General features: G+C 42.5%; 1 protein-coding gene across 1 annotated transcript in view; it reads right to left on the bottom strand.

The window, feature by feature from the left end:
* The window catches only part of LOC134456119 (contactin-associated protein-like 2), a 293,385-nt gene that overhangs the window by 91,610 nt on the left and 179,275 nt on the right, over nt 1-22,500 (bottom strand). The window contains exons 10-13 of the mRNA XM_063207552.1: nt 21,599-21,761; nt 12,229-12,335; nt 11,201-11,320; nt 8,839-9,039 (exon numbers count right to left, since the gene is read on the bottom strand). Of these exons, the coding sequence (XP_063063622.1) occupies nt 8,839-9,039; nt 11,201-11,320; nt 12,229-12,335; nt 21,599-21,761 (591 nt within the window). The remainder of the gene's footprint in view (nt 1-8,838; nt 9,040-11,200; nt 11,321-12,228; nt 12,336-21,598; nt 21,762-22,500) is intronic.

Genomic DNA, 22,500 nt, shown 5'->3' on the forward strand with positions numbered 1-22,500 from the left:
ACATCATGGGCATGGGTTTTTCCGTTCCTGACGGGGTGATAAATATTGCAGACAAAATGGACGTCTGCTTGCCTGCACAACCAATGCGACATGTATTGATGAATAAAACTTAATCAAGTATGTGTATTTCGCTGAAAATGATTGACCAGCGATAAAATGTTATTCAGACAAAATTGCCAGCCATATGAAAACAATGCAGCCTCAACAGCATGCAGTTGCTACTAGCATTATTGGTTGTGTTCTGGTCACCGTTAGGCATGCCAATTTACCTATGATAATACAGTAAACCGTTTACAGTCCCATACGTTTTGTATATCCTACCATGAGAGAAATATACACCAGGATTGCATTAACTACTCCCGGTGTGCACGATTAACTTCGGGTCTGATTAACTTGGATGGCATGATAAAGAGCTGTTCACGTCAGACGAGACAGGATGGGGCGTCTTAAGTTCTATTATACACTTTGGAAACTGCATTACGGTTCGACGAGAGGAGCATGCCGTCGCACTTTTCCCGTTGTTATTGTGCGCGATTGTATTCTCAAACACTTCAGCTGTGGTCAATTCAAATAGTCGATTCGTGAGTGTGCTAAGCACTTCGATAAGTTGTAGGTGACCATCCCTAGTTGATCGGACGACCCCAAGTTAATCGTGCTCACCGTCATAAGCTGAGACACACACACACGCTGTGCCATTGTGAATTGATCAATGGTGATGTCTTTTCTCGCTCTCTCTCTCTCTCCATTATTAGGTGACCCAAGACCCACGGTTATATAAGGTATGTCTGATTTATTACATCCATTGCTAGGTCAGAGGCAAAGAGTACATTACTGAAGCAAGCAAAGCCGTATTGTTCAGGGGTGTAAAACCCATTTGTGTAAACAATTAGTTTTTTTTCATCAGGGTGGGGATGTGAAATGACTGAGAACCTATTATCAAGGTAAATAGGACCCTTGCTGACCTCACCTGTACCTGTGGCCTCAGAAGGTATCCAATGTTACAGGTTTGAATTCTTAGTAAGAGTAACTGAAAAGTATATGTGCTGTCCTGCACCACTATCCACCTAAACCTACATTAATTTCTCAAGAGACTGTACTCCTCATAACATTACAGTTGACAGACGCTTTTGATCAAAATGATGTACAAGGGCAGTAATGCAACATGTGGGTGGAAAATACTCTGTACACAGAGTAAGTAGCATATCCTGTTGTTAATGAACTTTAAGTTTATTTTAAAATGTGTTGCAATCAATTCCCATGTTTTTGTTCAAAACCTTGTATGTAGCCACAATTGTCACACATAACCTTCTGAAATGTTTGTCTAATATACTTCTATACTTCCTTTGTCTGTGTCTGACGCCAGGAGGTGTATGAAGAAACGACAGCATAGAGGACCCAGCACATCCCCTCACAGATTCCATGCCTTTCAAAATATTAGAACAAGATTTCAAGGCATTTTCCTTAAAGAACTTGCAACATTTCAGGAGTGCGTCACCATTTGGGTTTTCATTTTGTACAATACATCACCTAACACCAAGAACGCTACATTTTGTAAGCTATGTTTCTTGCATTGCCAGTAACCCATATTTAAAAGAAAGAAGAATGTGTATATATAAATTGATATCTTATTTGTCATTATTTACACTTTCATTACTGTACATTGAAAAAAATTAGACAGTGTTTTCTTTTCACAATAAAATTGTATTTACATTTGTTCCAATTACTTGTGTACACCATTATTTACACCATTTGTTCAATATTCGATTCGATATTGTGACAAGATTCCACTTCTTTGTTCCTAATGGATGATGGTTAGATTCTGAACTAATGCTGTGTTACATGTTCCATTATGTCTATGAATCTGTCATTAGGGAGAGTCAGTCACAAAAAGCCTCGCTCACAACCAGTAGCATGAAGTACCTTAAAACCATAGGTTGTTTTGTAACTGATGTCAAATGTAAGGACTGTTGTTGACTGCTGCCTCATTAGGCTTTGTTCCAAACCCAGAGCAGACAATCTCGTTAATGAAAGTGGCACATCTGGTATTTAAGTACACATGTTCTGTACAGCTGTCAGCAGACCATGATAACATTTCCAACTCTTCAGTAATGTCTAGATCTTGGTGGGGTAGTGTAGTGTAGATTCTATACACATGTGGTTGTACAGGCGCATTTTGAAACAGGCTCAACACAGAAGACCAAAGAAATGGAATTGTGGTAGGTGCAACACGTATGACCTGGCTGGCTCCAAACTTGTGGTGCACATGCTCTGTGCCAGCCATTACTGAACTCACTGTCTTGTCTACCTAGAGTGTTCATTTGATGGTTTACAACAGTACAAGTGAGGGAAGAGCCTAATTCAATTTCCACTGTACATGTGTAGCAGCTGGATGACCCGGTCTGTGATGACAATCCCAGCAGACGCTGCCAACGCCATGACTTGCCTACCTGAAAACAACACACAATGTTAAAATAGAATCTGCAAACAAGGCAACTGTAATTCTAAAGACTCTATAAGCCTAGTATCTGCATTTTAATTCATACCTATTTAAGGCTAAGACCTGAACAGCAGTAGGCTACTATTACTTAGTTTTAAATTTACTGCTGACAGAAAGGGAGACTTGGGGTCCTTGCCAGTAGCTGGTGAGTGACAGGCCTCACCCTGTTTTTATTCCAGTACCCTCTTGTGTTAATTCTGTTTCCACACGAAGTAGGTCTCTTAACCATGCAAAATCTGTGATTACTTTAGTCTTTACCATCGAAACAGGTTAACAACTAGGGCAGAAAGTGAAAAGGGGAAGCCCACAGACCTATATCAATATGTATAGGTCTGTGGGGAAGCCATCCTGGTGAGTTTGAAGTCAGAATGTTGTTGTGAAATAAACATTCAATCTCTCACATGCCGACGTTTTGGGACATGCTGCATTGGCAGCGATCACGGGGGATAGTACATTTAATTTAACACGAATTTAGCATAAACAAATTGGTCTGAATGTGACATATTGGCATACTATTATGATCAACAGCACTCAGTCACCATAGGTCTGGAAATGAGGCTTGTACAATATTGAATTACCGGCACTATGGGGGCATTCACAGTTGTAGCCTACCATGTCAGTCATTGTTTCACACACATCAAAAACACGTTAGAAACAACCAAGAGGTTTTCACTCACCATTTATATGTGGCATGGACCTCTCGACTAAAATCCCCACTTAAAGTTGGTCTTGTAAACAGTTGAGGGCTGAACATCGCTGCGCTCTGCTCATTCTCCTTCAGTGGATCATTGGAAGAAGAGCGAGAACGTTCTTGCCACCAACTAATTCCTTGTTTTCTGTTCCTCTTTCAAAGAATGAATGTTTGGTAGTTTTGATAACACTTGAAATCGCGGAGTTCATACAGTATGCAGGCCGCCGTTGTTGTGCTAGCCACTGACTGTGGGGTGTGCTAGCAGCACTACAGTGTTGTTGCGCAAGATGCTACGTCATACCCGTCAACACCTCACTCCACGATGATTGGATCTAGGCATAGAGGCGGGCTCATTGACATTATCCAATGGTCGGGGCACGTTTATTTTCTACTCGAGGACTTCGGGCTCGACAAGGCTGTACCAGACCCCTGTGCGAGCTCACGAAGTGTAACGAAGATGCACGAAGCACTAGGGGTCTCGCGAGAGCCAGGCTAAACATTTGCGGACGTGATTACACAATTTGCAGAGTCATGGCGAGTGTGCCCGGCCTGCTCCCATAGCATAAAAGACAGGAAAACCTTTGACTAATCTGGTCTGATACATAATCTATGTATCTTCACATTTGAGTCAATCAAATTTGACTAGTGCAGTGTAATACATAATCTATGTATATTCTGCATACAAGCCGGCTGCTTGCTACCACAGGCATGCCATCACAACACTGATGTGCTCACCATGAATTACAAGCATGCAAATGTGCAACTCTATCACACATACACAGGCACAAACACACACACACACACAAACTGCTACCCGTCCAAAATACTTTTTGCAATGTGCTGTCTTGGTTTGTTAGCATCACCCTGAAATCTGTGTGCTGCTAAGCAGTCTGGAAAACTAGCTAATTTGTTCATACAAAATACAATCTAAATACAAGTGGGGCGACAAACCCTCATGCGGTGAGAGCAGTAAACAACATGTCAGACTCAATGGGTGTGCGAGGGGACAGGAAGAGGACGAGACAGCCATGTTGTGACGGTGGACGCCATGCCTCATCCTCTCGTCTCTCTCCCTCCAGCTGCTTAAGTCAGCTAATGAATGAGGGTCACGGACAACAGTGCCCTTAGCAAGCAAGTGGCAGGAAATGGAGGACAGAGATAATGACCCTACACGCTCGCCTACACACCTCACTCGTCTACTGGCACAAAGAGGGAGAGAGAGATGGGAAGGAAATTGCGAAATTATAGTTTAGATTCTCAATTGCAAAGTCTAATACGCCTTGGGTGCAATTAATCTGAACCCTGTGTTTGGTGAATAGGATGCTGATCCTGCAACTAGTGAACTGATAAAACCTGACAGTCAATTAATGAAGCAAATTTTGCATTTTTATTCGTCATACAAGTTTCCCATCTTTATTAAATTGGGTTTGCGGCAGCGTTTTAATTGGCCTTTCCTCAACTTGTCTTTCTCCCTCACATCTCTTGGTAAACTGTGTACTAGGACACACACGTAGAGCCTGTGTGACATTGACGAGCCACATCCCAGGGTAAGTTAATTGTTCAGATGTGTTCAGTTAATCAAGAGCCGGCATAGCAATTCACAAAATGTCTCTGCTTTAATTGTCGCCTGGCGACACTCTCAACATTCCCAACAGTCACTATAATGGAGGCTTCCTAGTACACCCATGATAAGTAACACACACAAATGCACGCACGCACGCACACACACACACACACACACACACACACACACACACACACACACACACACACACACACACACACACACACACACACACACAGAGCTTTGGAAACAAGCCTTCAACTTGTAAACTAATTAAAAGAACTGACTAGCAGAGGTGTTCAAGTGGAGCCCACTTCTCTCTCAGCATCCCTCTCTTTTTTCTTCATCTCTTTTTCTCCACGTTGATTTGTTGAGGGCAACTGTGCACAGTAGTATTAGCGGTGATAAAGCATGCAGGCAGAGCGTCCTCAAATATAAAGGGAGGCAGGGTGGCAGAGAGAGAGACAGAGACAGAGAGAGAGAGAAAAGTAGTGATGGATGTGAGGAAAGGAGGGTGGCTGTGCATTCTAATGAGGTATCTACTGGAGTACCAACTACAAGAGCATCCCCATAACTCCATGTGCTGCTCCACAGTACAAACTTCCCCTGACTTATGACTAATTATGTCTCCGTAAGCAAAGTCAATAAAAAATGTTGCACTAGCTACATAGCCGCTGAAAATTCAGAGCAGATAAATCGGGTTATTGCCTGCCATGCTTACAGCTTTCTCACTTGGGAAGTTCAAATGATTAAAAACCGTAATTTTAAAGATTAATGAGTGTCCCCTCCACCAAAGGATATGTGTGTGTTCGAGAAAGTCACTGAATAGCTATGCAAACATCAATGATAGCCAATGCATCTCTGTGGTGCGGTGGCACTGACTTAATGTAGGAATTCATTATGGAACTTTGAAATGTATTAAAGTTCCAGCTTCAAATACATTTTAATGGAGGAAAAGCAGGATAGTAAGAGTAGCTTTTATTTTAACCATTCACCATATTTATGAAGCTCAACTTCACTTGCATTTACCTTAAGTACAATTTCAACACATACAGACGACTTAATGTTTTTTTCTACAGTACACATTGTCTTTGTATCCTACAACTTCTCAAATCAAGTAGTGGTCTATTTTCTCCCCCATCTTTGTAACATACGGGTACAAATATTTCCCTTTGCAGACAATAACTATGGCCTTTCTGGTCAATGTTAGTTCTCCACTGTGGGCAGAAATAGATATATGCAATATACATAGATACATAGATATATGCAATATAGAGGGATGGTTGGTTGGACTGTAAGCTTGCTGAGGGCAAATGCTGACACACAGATTAAGTCAATTAAATGGTAATGGCCTGGGGAGACGAGCAGGATCAATGGCTGTAAAAGCTGAGACATTAATGAGAGACGGGAGGTCTGGCCTTGAACAGAGACATGCCGTATGGAAGGAACAGGAAGCACAGCAAAATAACAAACCAAAACAAACCCACAAAGCAATGGTAGCATCTTCTGAAAATGGAGACAATATTAACTCACAGCACAGCCACCCAGAAGCCACATGTGCAGACAATATTAACTCACAGCCAACCAGAAGCCACATGTGTAGATTTGCAAATCTACTGACCTCAATACACATTGGTGCTATTTAGCAGTCAGGGCTGACAACATACAAAGCATCAACTCTGTGAATATCTCTTTGTTTCTCGTTCATACATACACACACACACGCACGCACGCACGCGCACATTAAAAGTTATACAGACCCAAATACTGATGGAAGTCACAGAGTTGTATAGGGATGATCCTGCAGTTATTCAGTTCAATATTTATGAATAAATATGGCATCTCCGTCTCCAAATGGACAAACTGCCTATGATCGCAGAGATGGAACAGTATTTTGCTCTTTTTCTCTTTTTGCTGTTGTTTTGCGCAGTCCAGATAGTTGCATTCCTGTTAGGACAAGTTTGTCTACATGCCCAAGGCTCCCAAATACCAAAACAAATAATCTGCATTGGTACCCAAGGCCCACAATGGTATTGGGCAGGGCTCTAAATTAACACACGCCAACACACCAAACACGGGTGAGAATTCATTTTGGCTAGTAGAAAAAATTACCTACCCGCCAATTTGGCTAGTAGCGCCCGAGTACAGTAAATTATGAACGGTAAACCGCTGCTTGAATGGCAACGATACAGCGAGATTTCCTACATTACCCATAAACACTACCGTCATGACGTAGCATCCCACCGTGGGCTTTCCGAAGCAGCTCTGGCAGCGGCTACTCCATGCTGCTGTTGCGCGCGCCACGACAGAAAACATTTCAGACGACCAGCCTACTGTCGGCTACGCTCGCATTATTTTGACAGGCAACTCTCCTCCTCTGCTTCTGTCGCTTTCGCTCCACCACTTTTAACATCACTATTAGGCCTACTGTTACTATTAGCACTCACCGACACAGAACCTTTCTCTAACAGGCTGCCTTTTTAAGCTGCGAGGACCTGACCGAAGAGTTTTAATAACATGACGCGGATTATGCCTACTTCTGTTTTGTATGTTTTGTGGTGGTGGTTAGAGCAAGATTCTGTGTTGGCGAATAGGCCTACTAGTAATAATAACAGTAATAGTAGTGACGTTTTTAAAAAGGAGTGGTTGTGGAAAGAAATTGCGACAAGGGCAGAGGATGATAACTATCTGTCAGAGTAGTGTGCGCGTAGCTGTCAGTTCTGAAATGATTTAAGTCCTGGCGCAATTTAAGTTGGAAAGCCCACTCCATCGGAAAGAAGAGCAGACCTTGCATAACCGTGCAAGTAGGCTACGTGAAAAAAAAAATCAATAACCAAAAAACTGCCAACGGCGACATTTCCGTGATAGTTAAACATGGCATGCTTCTTGTCATTTTGTTGCGGATGGTAGAGAAGAGCTCCTGGAGTAAATGAAGGTGTCTATAGCAGCATATAGGCTACATAAACACACAGACATACCCATTATTGTGTGTGTGTGTGTGTGTGTGTGTGTGTGTGTGTGTGTGTGTGTGTGTGTGTGTGTGTGTGTGTGTGTGTGTGTGTGTGTGTGTGTGTGTGTGTGTGTGTGTGTGTGTGTGTGTGTGTGTGTGTGTTGATCTCTCCTTTCCTCCTCTCTCCTCTTCTTTTCCTCTCATTTCTTCTCCTTCCTTGGAGTGTACAGATGTGAGGTTTTGTAGTGTTTGGCTGTGTGTTTGGTTGTAGGCTATGTTAAAGGTCTGTTGTGTGGCTTGAGTGATGTGATTCACTGTTTTCAGAGGTAAATATAAAGCAGAAGTTAAAAAAATAATTCAAAAGTGTATATAATATGCTTATTATGTTAATTAGGCCTATGTAGGCCTATAGTGTTTATGTGTTTTGGAAATAGTTGAATAAAATAACCATGATTTAAAAAAAATTAAAAAAAATAGCCTAACGCATAGCCTAGTTTATTTTGGCGAGATAAAAAAAAAAATGGCTAGTTGACCTTCTGTTTGGCTGGTAAGAAAAAATGTCTACTAGCCAAATTGGCTGGTGGTGGAAAAAGTTAATTTAGAGCCCTGGTATTGAGTAATGGCTGATATTTCAACATTTTAGAGTTAAAACATATGTCCATACACAGACCAAAAGCGCATCCTATTTCTATACGTGTTACAATTCTATTGTCTTCATTAATGATGGTTATGTCAGGGCTATTTGGGAAATTATTCACACTGAACAACGAATAATTATTTCCCATCCTCCCCCTCCTCGCGTAATTAATACAGCTGACATTCCTAAGCTTCGATGTTTAGAGTAAGAAAATAGAGTGAGATATTGACCACTGTGGGTAAAGCCAATGTATAACGTGAAGACAATTTTACAACTCATTACCCTCACAAGCAGCATCCTGTGGTGACATTGTACGCACACACACGCAGGCAGGCAGGCACGCACGCACGCGCGCACACACACATACACACACACAGACACACACACACACACACCCACCCACACACACACACACACACACACACACACACACACACACACACACACACACACACACACACAGACAGACACAGACACACACACACAGGTGTGTCCTTACCAGGTGTGTTGAGTAGTCGTGAGGAGCGGCATGCGTAGGCCAGGTGTTGTTGGCAGTACTCGGAGGCTCCGATGACGGCTGCCACCTGCTCCATAGAGGCGCTGTAGTTCAGCTGCAGCACCGTACGCCACTCACGACTCGAACCCGTCACCAACGTCTGGGCTGGCAGGTTGTTTGGCACCGTGGTCCACACCATGTCCTCTGTAGGGGGGGCAGAATCAAAACAAACTAAAGGTTGGCTGGGCTTAGGGAAGACAAACTAGATAGGAGTCAGGTCAAGGCATTTCGTACACAGATGGTGATCAACTTGCTTAAATGATATACAGTAGGCCTAAGGAAATATCAACATGTGCTGATGGAGTTGACCTTGGCAGGTGTTACAGTAACACCTTAGTATCTCAAAACAAAACAAAACAGACTCTAAACAAAGAGACTCAGACAAAAAGACTCTGCTGTATGTGACAAAATCAAATGCAGACAGCATGCAGCATTTCAGTGCATGAGAAAATCAGAATGAATGTGTTAGATTCTAATTCTTTTCTATTCTATTCTATTCTACTCTATTCTATTCTATTCTATTCTATTCTATTCTATTAAAGCTGACTGTATACGCTTGGTGCAGAGTGCAGTAATGGAATAGAGACTTGCATCATGGTTATATGTGTCCAATGAAGTGTTATGTTGTTACATCGGTCTTTTCACTACAGCGTTTTGTTTGGCTCCCTCTAATGTTTGTCTGTCGTAAATAGCAGGGAGACGTGATTGGTGGTCATCCGCATCAACCGAATGGGCCATACCTGATTTGCTAATTGGGTACACCTACGGCAGCCCTTCAAAAGGACTGCAGCAAGACTGCTGGGGGACACACACTTCACTCCTGACCCGTTTTTGACTGACGCTCTTGCCGTTCTGTTTTCTGTGCCTTTGAAGCCTTTTTGTCTTTTCTTTTGGATCTTGAACTTTGATGCTCCGTCGCGTTCTTTGTACAAACGCCTAGGCATTCATTATTAAAGCCTTTTTGAGCTTTTGTTTTGTGTCTGTCCCCTTATGTTACCCATGACTGTGTCCAAAATATTCATAAGCACTACTGAGATTGCCTCTATCTCCTCTGACTGTCTGTTGATCTGCGTTACATAAACAGCCACAATAAATGTTACCTAGACCAGAATGTCACGCTTGGCTCTTGGTGCCACAAATGCTTCCCAGATCAGAATGTCACGCTTGGCTCTTGGTGCCACCAAATGCTCCCCAGACCAGAATGTCACGCTTGGCTCTTGGTGCCACCAATGCTCCCCAGACCAGAATGTCACGCTTGGCTCTTGGTGCCGCTATGGAGCTTCTCTTCTCTGTGGCCGGCTCCAAGTGTAATTTGTAGCAGCCGCCCACTGGACTCTGCAGCCATCTGGCCATGTCTGATTGAGGGGTTTAAGTCACTCATCTTGGGCCTGGTCTGGGGGATTTGTTGGGCCACACTGCGTGCAGGGGTATCTGTCTGAGGGGGATGGCACTGTATGGAGTTTATGTGGTCAGAGGCTCTCCAATATGCCGTGAAATAACCCACTATTTTCTCTTCTGCTCTCTTCTCTTCTGCTCTGTGTGTGTGTGTGTGCTTGTTTGTGTGTGCGTGCCTGTGGCTTGTATGTGGTCTGTATTTGTGCTTACTGTGTTCAGTTTATAGCTTGTTTAGAACTTCTGCTAAGTGTTCTGTAATGTAATGTAACATTGCTCCGATGCAGTTTACCTGTAGCTTGTTTATAACCTCTGCTAAGAATACTGTAATGTAACATTGCCCCAGTTTCCCCACTCACCTGCCATGTTGCAGATGACAATGTATTTTGTTTATAACCTCTGCTAGGTTTACTGTAATTCTATATAACATTGCTCCATCTTTGCTGTCATGCTGCAGATTACCTTAGTTTGTTTGTAACTTCTGCTGGGTTTACTGTAATTCAATGTAACTCCTGTTGCTGCAGTTTACCTGTCATATTACAGATGTCCATATAGTTTCTTTATAACCATATAGTCTCTTTATAACCTGCTAGGTTTACATTAATAAAAAATAACATTGCTCCATCTCTGCTGAAGTTTACCCGTCATGTTGCAGAATATCATATAGTTTGTCTATAACCTCTGCTAGGTTTACAGTAATTCAATATAACATTGCTCCATCTCCTCTGCAGTTTACCTGTCATATTGCAGATGGCCTTAGTTTGTTTGTAACCTCTGCTGAGTTTACTGCAATTCAATGTAACACTGCTGTGGTTTACCTGCCATGTTGCAGATGACCATATAGTTTCTTTATAACCTGTGCTAGGTTTACCGTAATTCAATATAACACTGCTCCATCTCCGCTGCAGTGTACCTGTCATATTGCAGATGACCTTGAACGGGCCAAGCGGTCCACTGCCGTCCGGGTCGATCCAGTAGGCCTCTGACATCTTGCCGAGGTGTTTATAGGCCTCGCAGGAGCGCTCATACACCGCTGGGAAAGAAGAGAACAAACAGGCAGGTGAAACACACAGCTCTGGCAGTTCAAAAGTACATCTTGATACCCTGTCAAACATAAGAAGAAAAATACAGAATGCTCCACAGCTGCTTGGTCAGAGGAGGTACCTTTTTTTATCAGAGATTCTGCTGTAGCGGCTTGTTCTCAACTGACTGGGAGACTCTTGCCTTTGCCAAAGGGCTGGTGATAAAATGTAAACAAAGTCTGGCTTGAAGTGGGGTGTTTAGAAAGGACAATGTGGTCTTTGGAGTTGAAGTCAAGGTGAGTCAGATGAGACTTTGGTCTTTGGTTCAGATACCATTTTAAAGTCTTTACTACAAATTGATGAATAATTTAAATATAAAATGTAAATGTCCATTTAATTATTATTACTAACAGGAGCCTTTGGGTTAGTATGAAATTTGAAATGTATTTTTAAATATGTATGATACATTTCAGTTCAGATAAAGATATTAGTAATCTAGTCTATTATTTAATTCATGAAATTGAAATTCATCATTTTTTTGAGACAAGATAAAAAACTCAAGTCCCTCTGTGATGCTACCCGCTTGAGAAGGTTTTGATGTCCACATCCATACAGCACAGCCCTGCACAGCCCTGCACAGCCCTGCACAGCCCTGCACAGCACAGCACAGCACAGCACAGCACAGCACAGCACAGCACAGCACAGCACAGCACAGCACAGCACAGCACAGCACAGCACAGCACAGCACAGCACAGCACAGCACAGCACAGCACAGCACAGCATGCCCGTCCGTCTCCAAATTTCAGTGGTCAAGTACATGTCTGCTCACTCACATGCATGGACACACTTAAAAATATACAGTAGGGCCAGGACGCCCAGGAGATATCCCCAGTCTAGCCCTACATACACACACACTTACAGGTGTGACATGTGGCTCCAGTGTATCCAGTCCCATCACATGAACAGCTGAAGCTATCCCAGGTCTGTGTACACCGGCCCCCATGCTCACAGTGGTTAGGCATACACCTGGCAGAAGAAAAACACACGCACGCACGCACGCACGCACGCACGCACGCACGCACGCACACACGCACGCACGCACACACACACACACACACACACACACACACACACACACACACAAAGTGACACAAAGTGACACAAAGTGACACAATGCATCATTTTCAAGGTTACTGAATCATCCTCTGTTGATAGATTGTTAAGCGAGTCATTACATGGCTAATGTCTTTTTTAGTAATTGGCTGCTTCAGTGCTCTGTGGGGGAGAAACCACACACAACTTGGTAAGTGATGGGTTGGCATCCATTGACTTACAAGTCTCGCTTAGTGAACATCTGGATGTGAACATTTAATCCTAAACCATAGAGGGAGCTTTGCAAGAAAACCAACCAAAACCTGCATAGCATTGATTCAAGGACACTTATTGTAGTACCATACAGTTGTCATACTATATTATGTCGTGTTGTATATCCACAGGTTTTTAATGAAGTTGCCTACATAATAAAGATTGTTTTTTACTTTTTCTACCAACTGAAGTGCCTGGACCAAGGTTATTTTTACTTCAGTCTTTTTTTCTTTTTTGCATATCCATTTGAAAACATTAGTCATGCTTGATCATGTCAGCCAGGAGAGTGTTTCCAACTGAAGATTTGGGCCATGGACTGAGGCAGAAACAGGTGTTATCTAGCTTTGAAAGCAAACGTGACACATCAGCCTTTGAGTGCACTTCTGCTTTTCACAAGGTCTTACCAGTATGAACAGAAACAATAGTATGCAATTTTGGTTAACCTCGAGGTAACAAACAAACAAGCAATGCTTGTCTGCACACTGGTCTAAAACATCTGAACAAAGACATGTCTGTCTTCTAGCTTCTGTCATGTTCTTGAAAACAAAAAGAATATGTGTGACAATCGACAGACAATCCCTTTCACAATCAGATGTGGAGGCCTGCTCTACCTGAATCTCTACCTGAATCTCTTACCATCATTGGATATCTGTTTGTAGTGAAAATATGCACATTGTCAGAAAATGTCACTGGCAGTCACAATGTTTCTTCAACACTTCTCACTGCTGCTGTCTAGTTACTGTTTGAGTGGGATTTAGGCAAGCGGAGGCAGACACACTTTTTTCATCTCTCAAGCATTGACAATAATCTCACACACATGGATACACATACAAAATAATGTTATCGCTTTGTCTTTTATGATGAAATAACACTGTCACAATTCTACTTGCTTTTGTGACTATCTCCAAAAAAATCTGAAAAGCTCTGTGGGAAAAAAAAGATGTCCACAAAGGGATCGTTGCTCTGCTCTCAAACTTCACAGACAGACACACAAATACCAGAAGAGATAAAGAGATGAGAGACACCGTAATTCCCACAAAGAGATGTTCAGAATCAAATAAGGACATTTCACACCGTGTAGATTCCTGCAATATACCGTACCCATTATGTTGGCATTCTGTGGATTCTTCATTAAAGCCAGCATGTTAATGCAATTAGTGACTCCTCTCTGCCATGGATACTGTGGTTACAGCTATCTTCAGAGGTGTGATAAATTAGCAAAAGGATAAAAAAAAGATCTTAGGAAATGAGACGGGAGGAGAGGGGAGGAAGGGAGCGGTTGCTTTGACACTGTTATCTTTGCTGCTGCAGAGAAAAAAAGGTATTTCCAGGACCACCGTTATAGTAGTTATAGTAGTTCACATTTATTGTCAAATTAATTACTACAATATCTCCTGGGCCGAAATAATAATTGTCAAGTCCACCCCTCTTGGTGGTGATGGTCATTACGGTCACAGTCTCAGTGGAAATGCGCAAAGGTACACGCACGCACACTCCTGGTGGAGCGTTATTAGCTCAGTGGAGTCTTATCGTGTTGACTTTTCCCCTCACCCCCCTTCTCTGATAGTGAGGTGGCCGCGATGGCATTCAATCTTCCTGTAATGCTTAAACTAATTGCTCTTGTGGGTTTTCTGTCTCTGTGTGTGTGTGTGTGTGTGTGTGTGTGTGTGTGTGTGTGTGTGTGTGTGTGTGTGTGTGTGTGTGTGTGTGTGTGTGTGTGTGTGTGTGTGTGTGTGTGTGTGTGTGTGTGTGTGTGTGTGTGTGTGTGTGTTTGCATCAACTCTGTCCTCCCTCTATCCCATGAGTGGGAGAACTACTAGAAAACTGGCTCTGTTGTGTGTGCATGGGGCTAAATGGTTCACAGCAACACTGAGCAGAAGGGAGGGAGATCATCATATTGGTTGAAGTACTTCCCTGTGAGAACAAAGTGAATCACTTGGGATTTTATGATATTTACAGATTCACTCCCACTTTTTAGCTGGCACAAGGGGGTTCTCTGAAGGGCTGTGGAGTTTGATATCTTCATCAAGAGCACTACAGCAATCCACCTTCATCCTTCCTGTTGGTATGATATGTTTGAACCTACCACAGAACCTAATTTGGACCTTGATCCATATTAAATTCTGAGATGTAACCTTTAGGCCAGTCCAGCTGCCAATTATTCCTCCATCTGTTCAATGTGAATTGGGCACAACTTGGGGGTGGTGGTGGTAGTACTGTAGTAATTGCTAGACCAGAGTCCCTGGAGTAAAGTGGCATTGGATGCCTTGCCCCAAGGCCCCTTCAGCCATCCATTAATCAGCCATCCAACTTCTCTGTGCTGATATAGGACTTGGACCTCTAAACTTCAACCTCTACTCTACGATCAATTTATATCCAAGATGTAAACATTAGGCCACTACAGTTGCCAACTACACCCCCCATCTGTTCCATGTGGTGGGTGTAAAAGATACTCAAACTACCAGAGCAAAGCATGAAGTTTTAGTAAACCTACCTCCTATAGTGGCTATTTGTACACCGCTGGACATGACAGGTCCTGTCTGTGCAGCTAAAAAAAAGAGTCTAAGATTACCGGTTAACCACCAGTTAATGAGGCTCAGTAGCCGGTCAAGATTTTAAAAATATTTCCGTCATCCCTAGCTAGCAGTCCGGCTTTTCCCTGCCTCCAAAGTCCAAACCACAGCTAACTACTCCTCTCTCTAGCCCACCTAATGGGGCAGAGCTAGAAAAGTGGCATTGTTGTGCGCGCGCGCGCGTTAGGGTGCATCAGTTGCCCCCTATGAAAAGATATTGCCTTGGCCCTATAGTAAAAAATGTTCTACACCCAGTAAAAACACATTATTACATAAAAATATATTGAAATTAGGATGAAGTCTACCAGGGCCACCAGCCCCATGAAAATAGAAAATAATGGTGATAGTCAGAATCATGGATAGAAACAGGGCTGGACTGGCCATCTGGCATGGTGGGCATTTCCCGGTGAGCTCCGCACCCTCGTGGGCCCCCATTTTTTTTTTTTTTTTACATTACTGAAAATAGGGGCCCATGAGGGTGCAGGGCCACCGTGGAGTCAGTTCTCCGGCACTAATAATAATGAGGGGCCCCCCTTAAATCCAAAAGTGCCCGGGCCCTATTTATCGCCCAGTCCAGCCCTGAATAGAAATGGACATTTTGCTGCATAAAGCTACCCAATAAAAACATATTGCCTCAGCTGTGTGATAAAAAAAAGTTCTATGCACAGTAAAATCACTCTGTGGAAAATGTGTTGAAATTTTAGATTATTTCTACTGGGTCCACCAGGCCCATGAAAATACAAAACAATGGTGATAGTGATGGGCAACCTGGATTCCAAAGTCCGGTGCCACATATACCAAATATAGCCAATATAATGAACCAGCAGTATCAAGCAAGAGATTGCGAAGTTGTATGACTTTTGTGTGCTTCACCTGTGGGCCTACAGGATTGTACAGGTAGCTGTTAATACCTGGTGGAACATCTGTACTAAAGCTGTGAATGCTCCTTGGAATGACTTATGTTTTGTCAAGAAATCCCCGCAGTAGTTCAATAGAGTACATACAATACAACTGTATGTGATGGTTGAAAGAGTGGCTTCCCAAAACCTGTACTTAAGTGGCTTCTAGGTATGTCATGGGTATCACCAGGTCCAGAGTCCATTGCCAAGGGCCTCTCAGGTAAGTTACGGTACTCATCTGATGGAGTAAAGTGAAATACTAGCACAGGCGATGGGATAAAGAAGTAATGGCACTCTTCAATACAGTTCTATTGACTGCCTTGTAGCCTAGGCATTCCAAGGCACATTCACAGCTTTAGTACAGATGTTCCTCCATTAATTATAGGCCCACAGGTGAAACACACAAATATAACAGTCATGCAGCTTTGCAATCTCTTGCTTGATACTAGCAGTGGTCCAAGGCAGCAAGATATTGTGTTGCAAAAGAGCAAATTTGCCTAAATATAGCAGTTTGACCATCCTTCTGTCCTGAGACTGAAGTCTGTGTAAGTGGATCGACTGAATACACAACCTGCTTAGATATTCCTTCTGTTTGTGCTCCCAATACAGGTGATTTCACTAATTACCTCATCAACCTGGCTTAAGTGGTAATTAGGCTCAGCTGGTTCATTATATTGGCTGGGGCAAATGTGTCACGCGGTTTGTCCACCTCTGTTTTAAGACAATGGGCAGACCTAGATTCAAAAGCTACAATCCAGTGCCACAGATTTCAAATTACCTGGTTTTACCTGTCCAATTGCCCTAACTGGAAAGGTAAAACTAGGTATGTCATTTGGAATATGTGGCACTGGACTTCAGCTTTGGAATCCAGGTTGCCCATCACCATCACCATTATTTTGTATTTTCATGGGCCTGGTGGACCCGGTAGAATTCATCTAAATTTCAACATATTTTACACAGTGATTTTACTGTGCATAGAACATTTTTATCACACAGCTGAGGTTGTTATTGGGTAGCTTTATACACCAAAATGTCAATTTCTATTCCAAGATTTTGACTAATCACCATTATTTTCTATTTTCATGGGGCTGGTGGCCCCGGTAGACTTCATCCAAATTTCAAAATATTTTACACAGTGTGTTTTTACTGGGTGTAGAACATTTTTACTATAGGGCCAAGGCGATATCTTTTCATAGGGGGCAACTGATGCACCCTAGCGCGCGTGTGTGTGTGTGTGTGTGTGTGTGTGTGTGTGTGTGTGTGTGTGTGTGTGTGTGTGTGTGTGTGTGTGTGTGTGTGTGTGTGTGTGTGTGTGTGTGTGTGTGTGTGTGTGTGTGTGTGTGTGTGTGTGTGTGTGTGTGTGTGCGCGCGTGTGTGTGTGTGTGTGCGTGTGCATGTTTGTATGTGTGTGCATGTGTATTAGTGTGGGCTCAAATGCTTTACAACAACTCTGAGCATAGGGGTGCATGACTGTGATGGCAGAAGCCTTGCCTTTGGGACAAAAATGAATCACTGGGTTTTTTTAATATTTCCAGATTCATCCCAACTATTTGTCATCTTTAGGCCCAAAAGCTGAGAAATGCATTCTCGTACGGCCATTATCAGTATCACAAAAATGTTTGAAAACAAAATATTGTGTTTATGAGAAATAAACTGGGCTAATGCTTCTTCTCTATGCCAACTTACAATGTTTCAGTTCTTCATCCATAATGCACGCACGCACACAAGCACAAATAAACGCACGTACAAGGGCACGATAGCACGCACACACTCAGAGAAAGACTAGGAGAAAGAGATGGATGAAGAGGAGGAGGAGGAAGAGTGGGATGAGGGAGCAGAAGGAAACTCAGGAGGAGGAGGAGGAGGAGGAGATGTAGAAGGAAGAAGAGACAGGAGGAGGAGAAAGAAGAAGAGGTGGAGGAGGAGAAGAGGGATAGAGGAAGAGAAAGCATGAGAAGGAGATGAAGGAGGAGGAGAAGGAGAAAAACGTGGGGAAAGAGGGAAAAGGCAGAAGAGATGTAGGAGGAGATGGTGGGGGGTGCAGAGACAGTGTCAGAGATGGACACGCACACACAGGAAAAAGGAAAAAGAAACAGGAACACATTTCCTAAATAAACATGGTAGTGCTGGATTGAGTCCATCTTTACATCCTTTACGACGGTGTGGTCACAAACAGGCATGTATGCATTATTACAGTTGAGTGCGATCCAGGTTGGCTCTACTTTGTTATTCTATTCTACTCTGCTGTAATATTCAAGTGCATTGCGTCACATTTATGCTCTACCCAGGTGAGCTAAGCCATATCAGGCTGGCAGGCAGACGGCATTCTGGTAGACGTATAGTGTTTTGCTCAGAGATGTGCTGAATAAACGAGCTGAATTACAACATCATGATGATGAATGTGAACACAAAATCAATGCAGCGGTGACTGAGTGTTCTTCTCATTCTCCAGCCTCATTGTAATGAGGGGCAGTGCTACTGTGTGTTACTGTGGAGAGAAACATCAGTGCAATATCAGCACCTAACAAGCAGGTGAAAAAATAAATAATGTCCTTGTCCCTGCTTTAATTACAGTGTGGAACTGAAGAAGCCATTATGAAGTACACACAGGAATAGCAAGCACTTCAGCCGAACAATCTGCTCTGCATACAAAGACATGGATTAAAAATGCAGTGTGACAAAACAATTTGACTTCCAGAGTTCAAAGTCAGATGGATGCAAAGACAAAAGGGGAAATATACATTCCGTGAGATTCACTTCAAAGTTGTAGTAGGGAAACGGCACAATGCACATCCAGTGACTCAAGGTCACAATCTCACAATCTCACTCACAATCTCCACTGATCACCAATGAGCCCCTGTTGATCTGGTGACAGTCATCCTATGGTATGTGATCAGTCCCCTCCCCCATCCCTATCCCTTTCCCCCATGGGCGTATCATTTTGCATCTCATCAGAGACACAAACGTGAAATGATCGCTGTCATTAGGATAATTTAAGTCTCAGATCAATGTGAATATTTGGTGAACCAACAGCTCATTTTCCCAACCCCACGCCACTCATGAAAATTAATTTAATGTGTCGACAGACATGAAAGATTAAAGTGAAATTGAGAGGATAGAGCCGCTGTGTGCTGCATGCTGCCACCCCACAGATTTACCCTAATGACTGCAAATTACAACAATGGAATGAAACCATCAACCAAGGGCAGATTAAATTAAGATCAGCGGCGGTCAGGTAGATATTGAATTACTTTTACTAAAGATTATCTGATTAGACATTATTAAATGCCAGCCTTTGCATTAACTCTTGCTTTGCTTGCTTTGAAGCAAAGACACTCATTCAAATGGTGTTGAGATTACATGATTTCTGTTACTGTAAAGAGAGAGAGAGACGAGAAAGAAAGAAAGAAAGAAAGAAAGAAAGAAAGAAAGAAAGAAAGAAAGAAAGAAAGAAAGAAAGAAAGAAAGAAAGAAAAAAAGCAAGACCACAACTCAGAGAAAGAGAGAGCACAACTGAGACAAAGGAAAAAATAAAATACAGGAGGTGGAGGTCTAGCTGAGTGTGTCATACAGCCCTGTTGCCACAAAGCCAGCCTGGCATGGTCCCAGCCTGGTGCAGCATGTGATCACTACAAAGGCTAACCCTCTACCGCGACCTGTCTAGCATCTCCTCTAAAGTGTGATTCTACCTGTGCTTGCCTGGCATCTCCTATCTGCCTGCTTTTTTTGTTTGTTTGTTTGTTTGTTTGTTTTTTTGACAGCAGTGTGGTGAAACACAGTGTGTTCTCAGCAAGTCTACCGTCTCTTCACTACCTCAACTGCTCTGCACTCCTAGTCAACTCAAAACATATCCTCTATTTGGTAACACCAGACTAGGGATGCAATTTATCGATTAATTCATTAATCATTAGTTGATTGTGTTATCGATCGACTTACGATTAATTGATAAGCGGCGTTTTCCCTCGAAATCTCAATGTTTCTCGAAAAAAAAATCACTAAATCTAAAAAAAATGATTTAAAATTGAGATAAAATACTTCTATTTCAATTCTTTAATCCAAAGGTGTTTCACACACACTCTTCACATGCCCATTTCACCCGGGTCTCTTGTAGGTTGAATTGTCGATTAATTGCGATTAATGTTTTTTAATCGATTAACACATTGCATCCCTACACCAGACAGTGTGTGATGTAGTGAATGAGTATAATAAATGAAGGGTCTATTTGCAAAACGGTGTAAACAACAATTTTTGACTTTTGCATTTTATTATTGGAAACAACTGTTCAGACGTCATTTCTTCTATGTGCAAATTATTGACATTGAAATATTTAGAGAACATACTATCTAAAACGACTTTAGTCGCAAAACGGTGTATCTGTCAGAACATTTTATTTGCAAAACGGTGTATTCGCCATAACACTTTCTTTGCAAAACGACGTTGCATTCTATTTGAATCTCGGACGACATGAGAAGCGTGGGGAAGCTGCGCTATACTGTCCTAACCTACCAGCTGTCAGCTGACAGCAATAAACAAAGAGGATCTGACCGGAAAAATAACTGAAATTGTGCTCACAGCACACGACCACAAAGTATTCAAATTCAACGGCAAACTTCGTCTTTATGAGCTCCATAAGCAAGCACCATTACGCACAAGGCAGCGGAGTTCAACAGCTGTAGACCTGCAAACGTGAGTACCAACATCGGAGGCTTTTGGGGTGAAGCCGCGGTGAAACCAGTGGCTGTTGTTAAACGGAGAGAGGTAGAGAGAGAGAGAGAGAGCACCACAGACTGTATTGAGAATAGCCTACCACGATTGGTCCAAGAGATGGGTTTAAACAGGCGAGAAACCCGCGAAAACGGCGAGTGTTGAAGTTGTGTCCTCGACTCCAATGATGGGTCTACTACCATGCCAAAATATCTGACCGACAGCTGGGGACACGCGGCCAAAACTGCCGTTGTGCGTCGCTTGTATCGCTTTGCAAAGAAAATAAGTATGTTCGGTAATTGTGTACAAAACTACCTCATAATTTTACTATTTCATGTATCTGATTGATTATTGTTAACCAGGTATTGTACCTAGGGTTCCATTCGTTCATGAAAATTTATTTTGCTAACTGGTTGAAGCTGTTTGGCAGGATGACGGCAGATATGCTGCATGTGGGTATCAGTTTCCACTAATTTTTACCACTTTTTTGACCCTAAGTTGATAATAATACGTAATACATTTTCAAAGCATGTGTCATTTGCCTTCAATTAGCTCAAGAAATACTCTGATGAAAAAAAATTGTGAATGAACATGATAGTTAATGCCCAGTACAAAAATGTCAATTTCCCAAAATTTTCCAAAATGGAGATACACCGTTTTGCAAATAAACCCTTCAAATACAAATACACTGCTGGTCAAAATAAGGAAGTTGTGGCACATAGTCCAGAACTAAAAACCACAGGTTTACCTGTCTATGATGGCACACATGTCCAGACTGACGTTCTCGAAGGCTCCCATCCTGCCCTGCTCTACAGCATGGAGGTCTGCTAGCTGGTCATCCACGTGGATCAGCTGCATGCAGCCCTGGAACGCTCGCTGGGACGGAGACACACTGCTGTGCTGGAAGTAGCCTGAAAAGGATCATAGAACAGACAATGGTACTAGAGGTTAGAAATCGGCAGCCATTGACTGTTGATTCATATGCTGCTATGCTGAAAGGATCATGGGACAGTAAATTCACACTTCTGCATCTGTTATCATCAATTCTGTATTACAGGTATCAGAACGATTCACAGGGCCAAACACTGCTCATTGAAGGCTATAAATAATATTTTAATTGTTACATTATCTGACAAACTATTAGTGTATTTTCATTGCTTTGCTAAATCTGGTATACTCTTCTCTTCACTTTTTGACTTTACTCATTATCATCACATCGCGCTAACCGATCGGTCGTTTCGCAATTTGCACATGATGTGTTGTCTAATGACCTTGGTCATTCCATCAGCCCTGATAGCAAGCACCATATGGATACAGAGGTTAAATGTGGCATGATGAACTATCCTCTACTTGCCTGGTTAACACCAGACAATCTCACTAGTGATATCTGGAGGCTACCTACTGTATGCATTTTCACATAGGAAAGATGTGGTTTATGATAGCCCATGGTCGTTTATTGGGCATTACGAATGTGTCATTTGGCATATACGTAGCCCATAGCCAATCACTTAAGTTGTATCTATTCTCAGGCTAATCCTCGACAGAAGTGCACATTTTCAATATCTATAGCTTTAATTGCTCTGCTTTGCAATGGCCTGCCAAGTTACACGACTCCATTGTGTAGCTGAGGGTAACCAATCATGAATTTCT

This window comes from Engraulis encrasicolus, chromosome 9 (genome assembly GCF_034702125.1).
Source record: "Engraulis encrasicolus isolate BLACKSEA-1 chromosome 9, IST_EnEncr_1.0, whole genome shotgun sequence".
In the NCBI taxonomy this organism is placed as follows: Eukaryota; Metazoa; Chordata; class Actinopteri; order Clupeiformes; family Engraulidae; genus Engraulis; species Engraulis encrasicolus.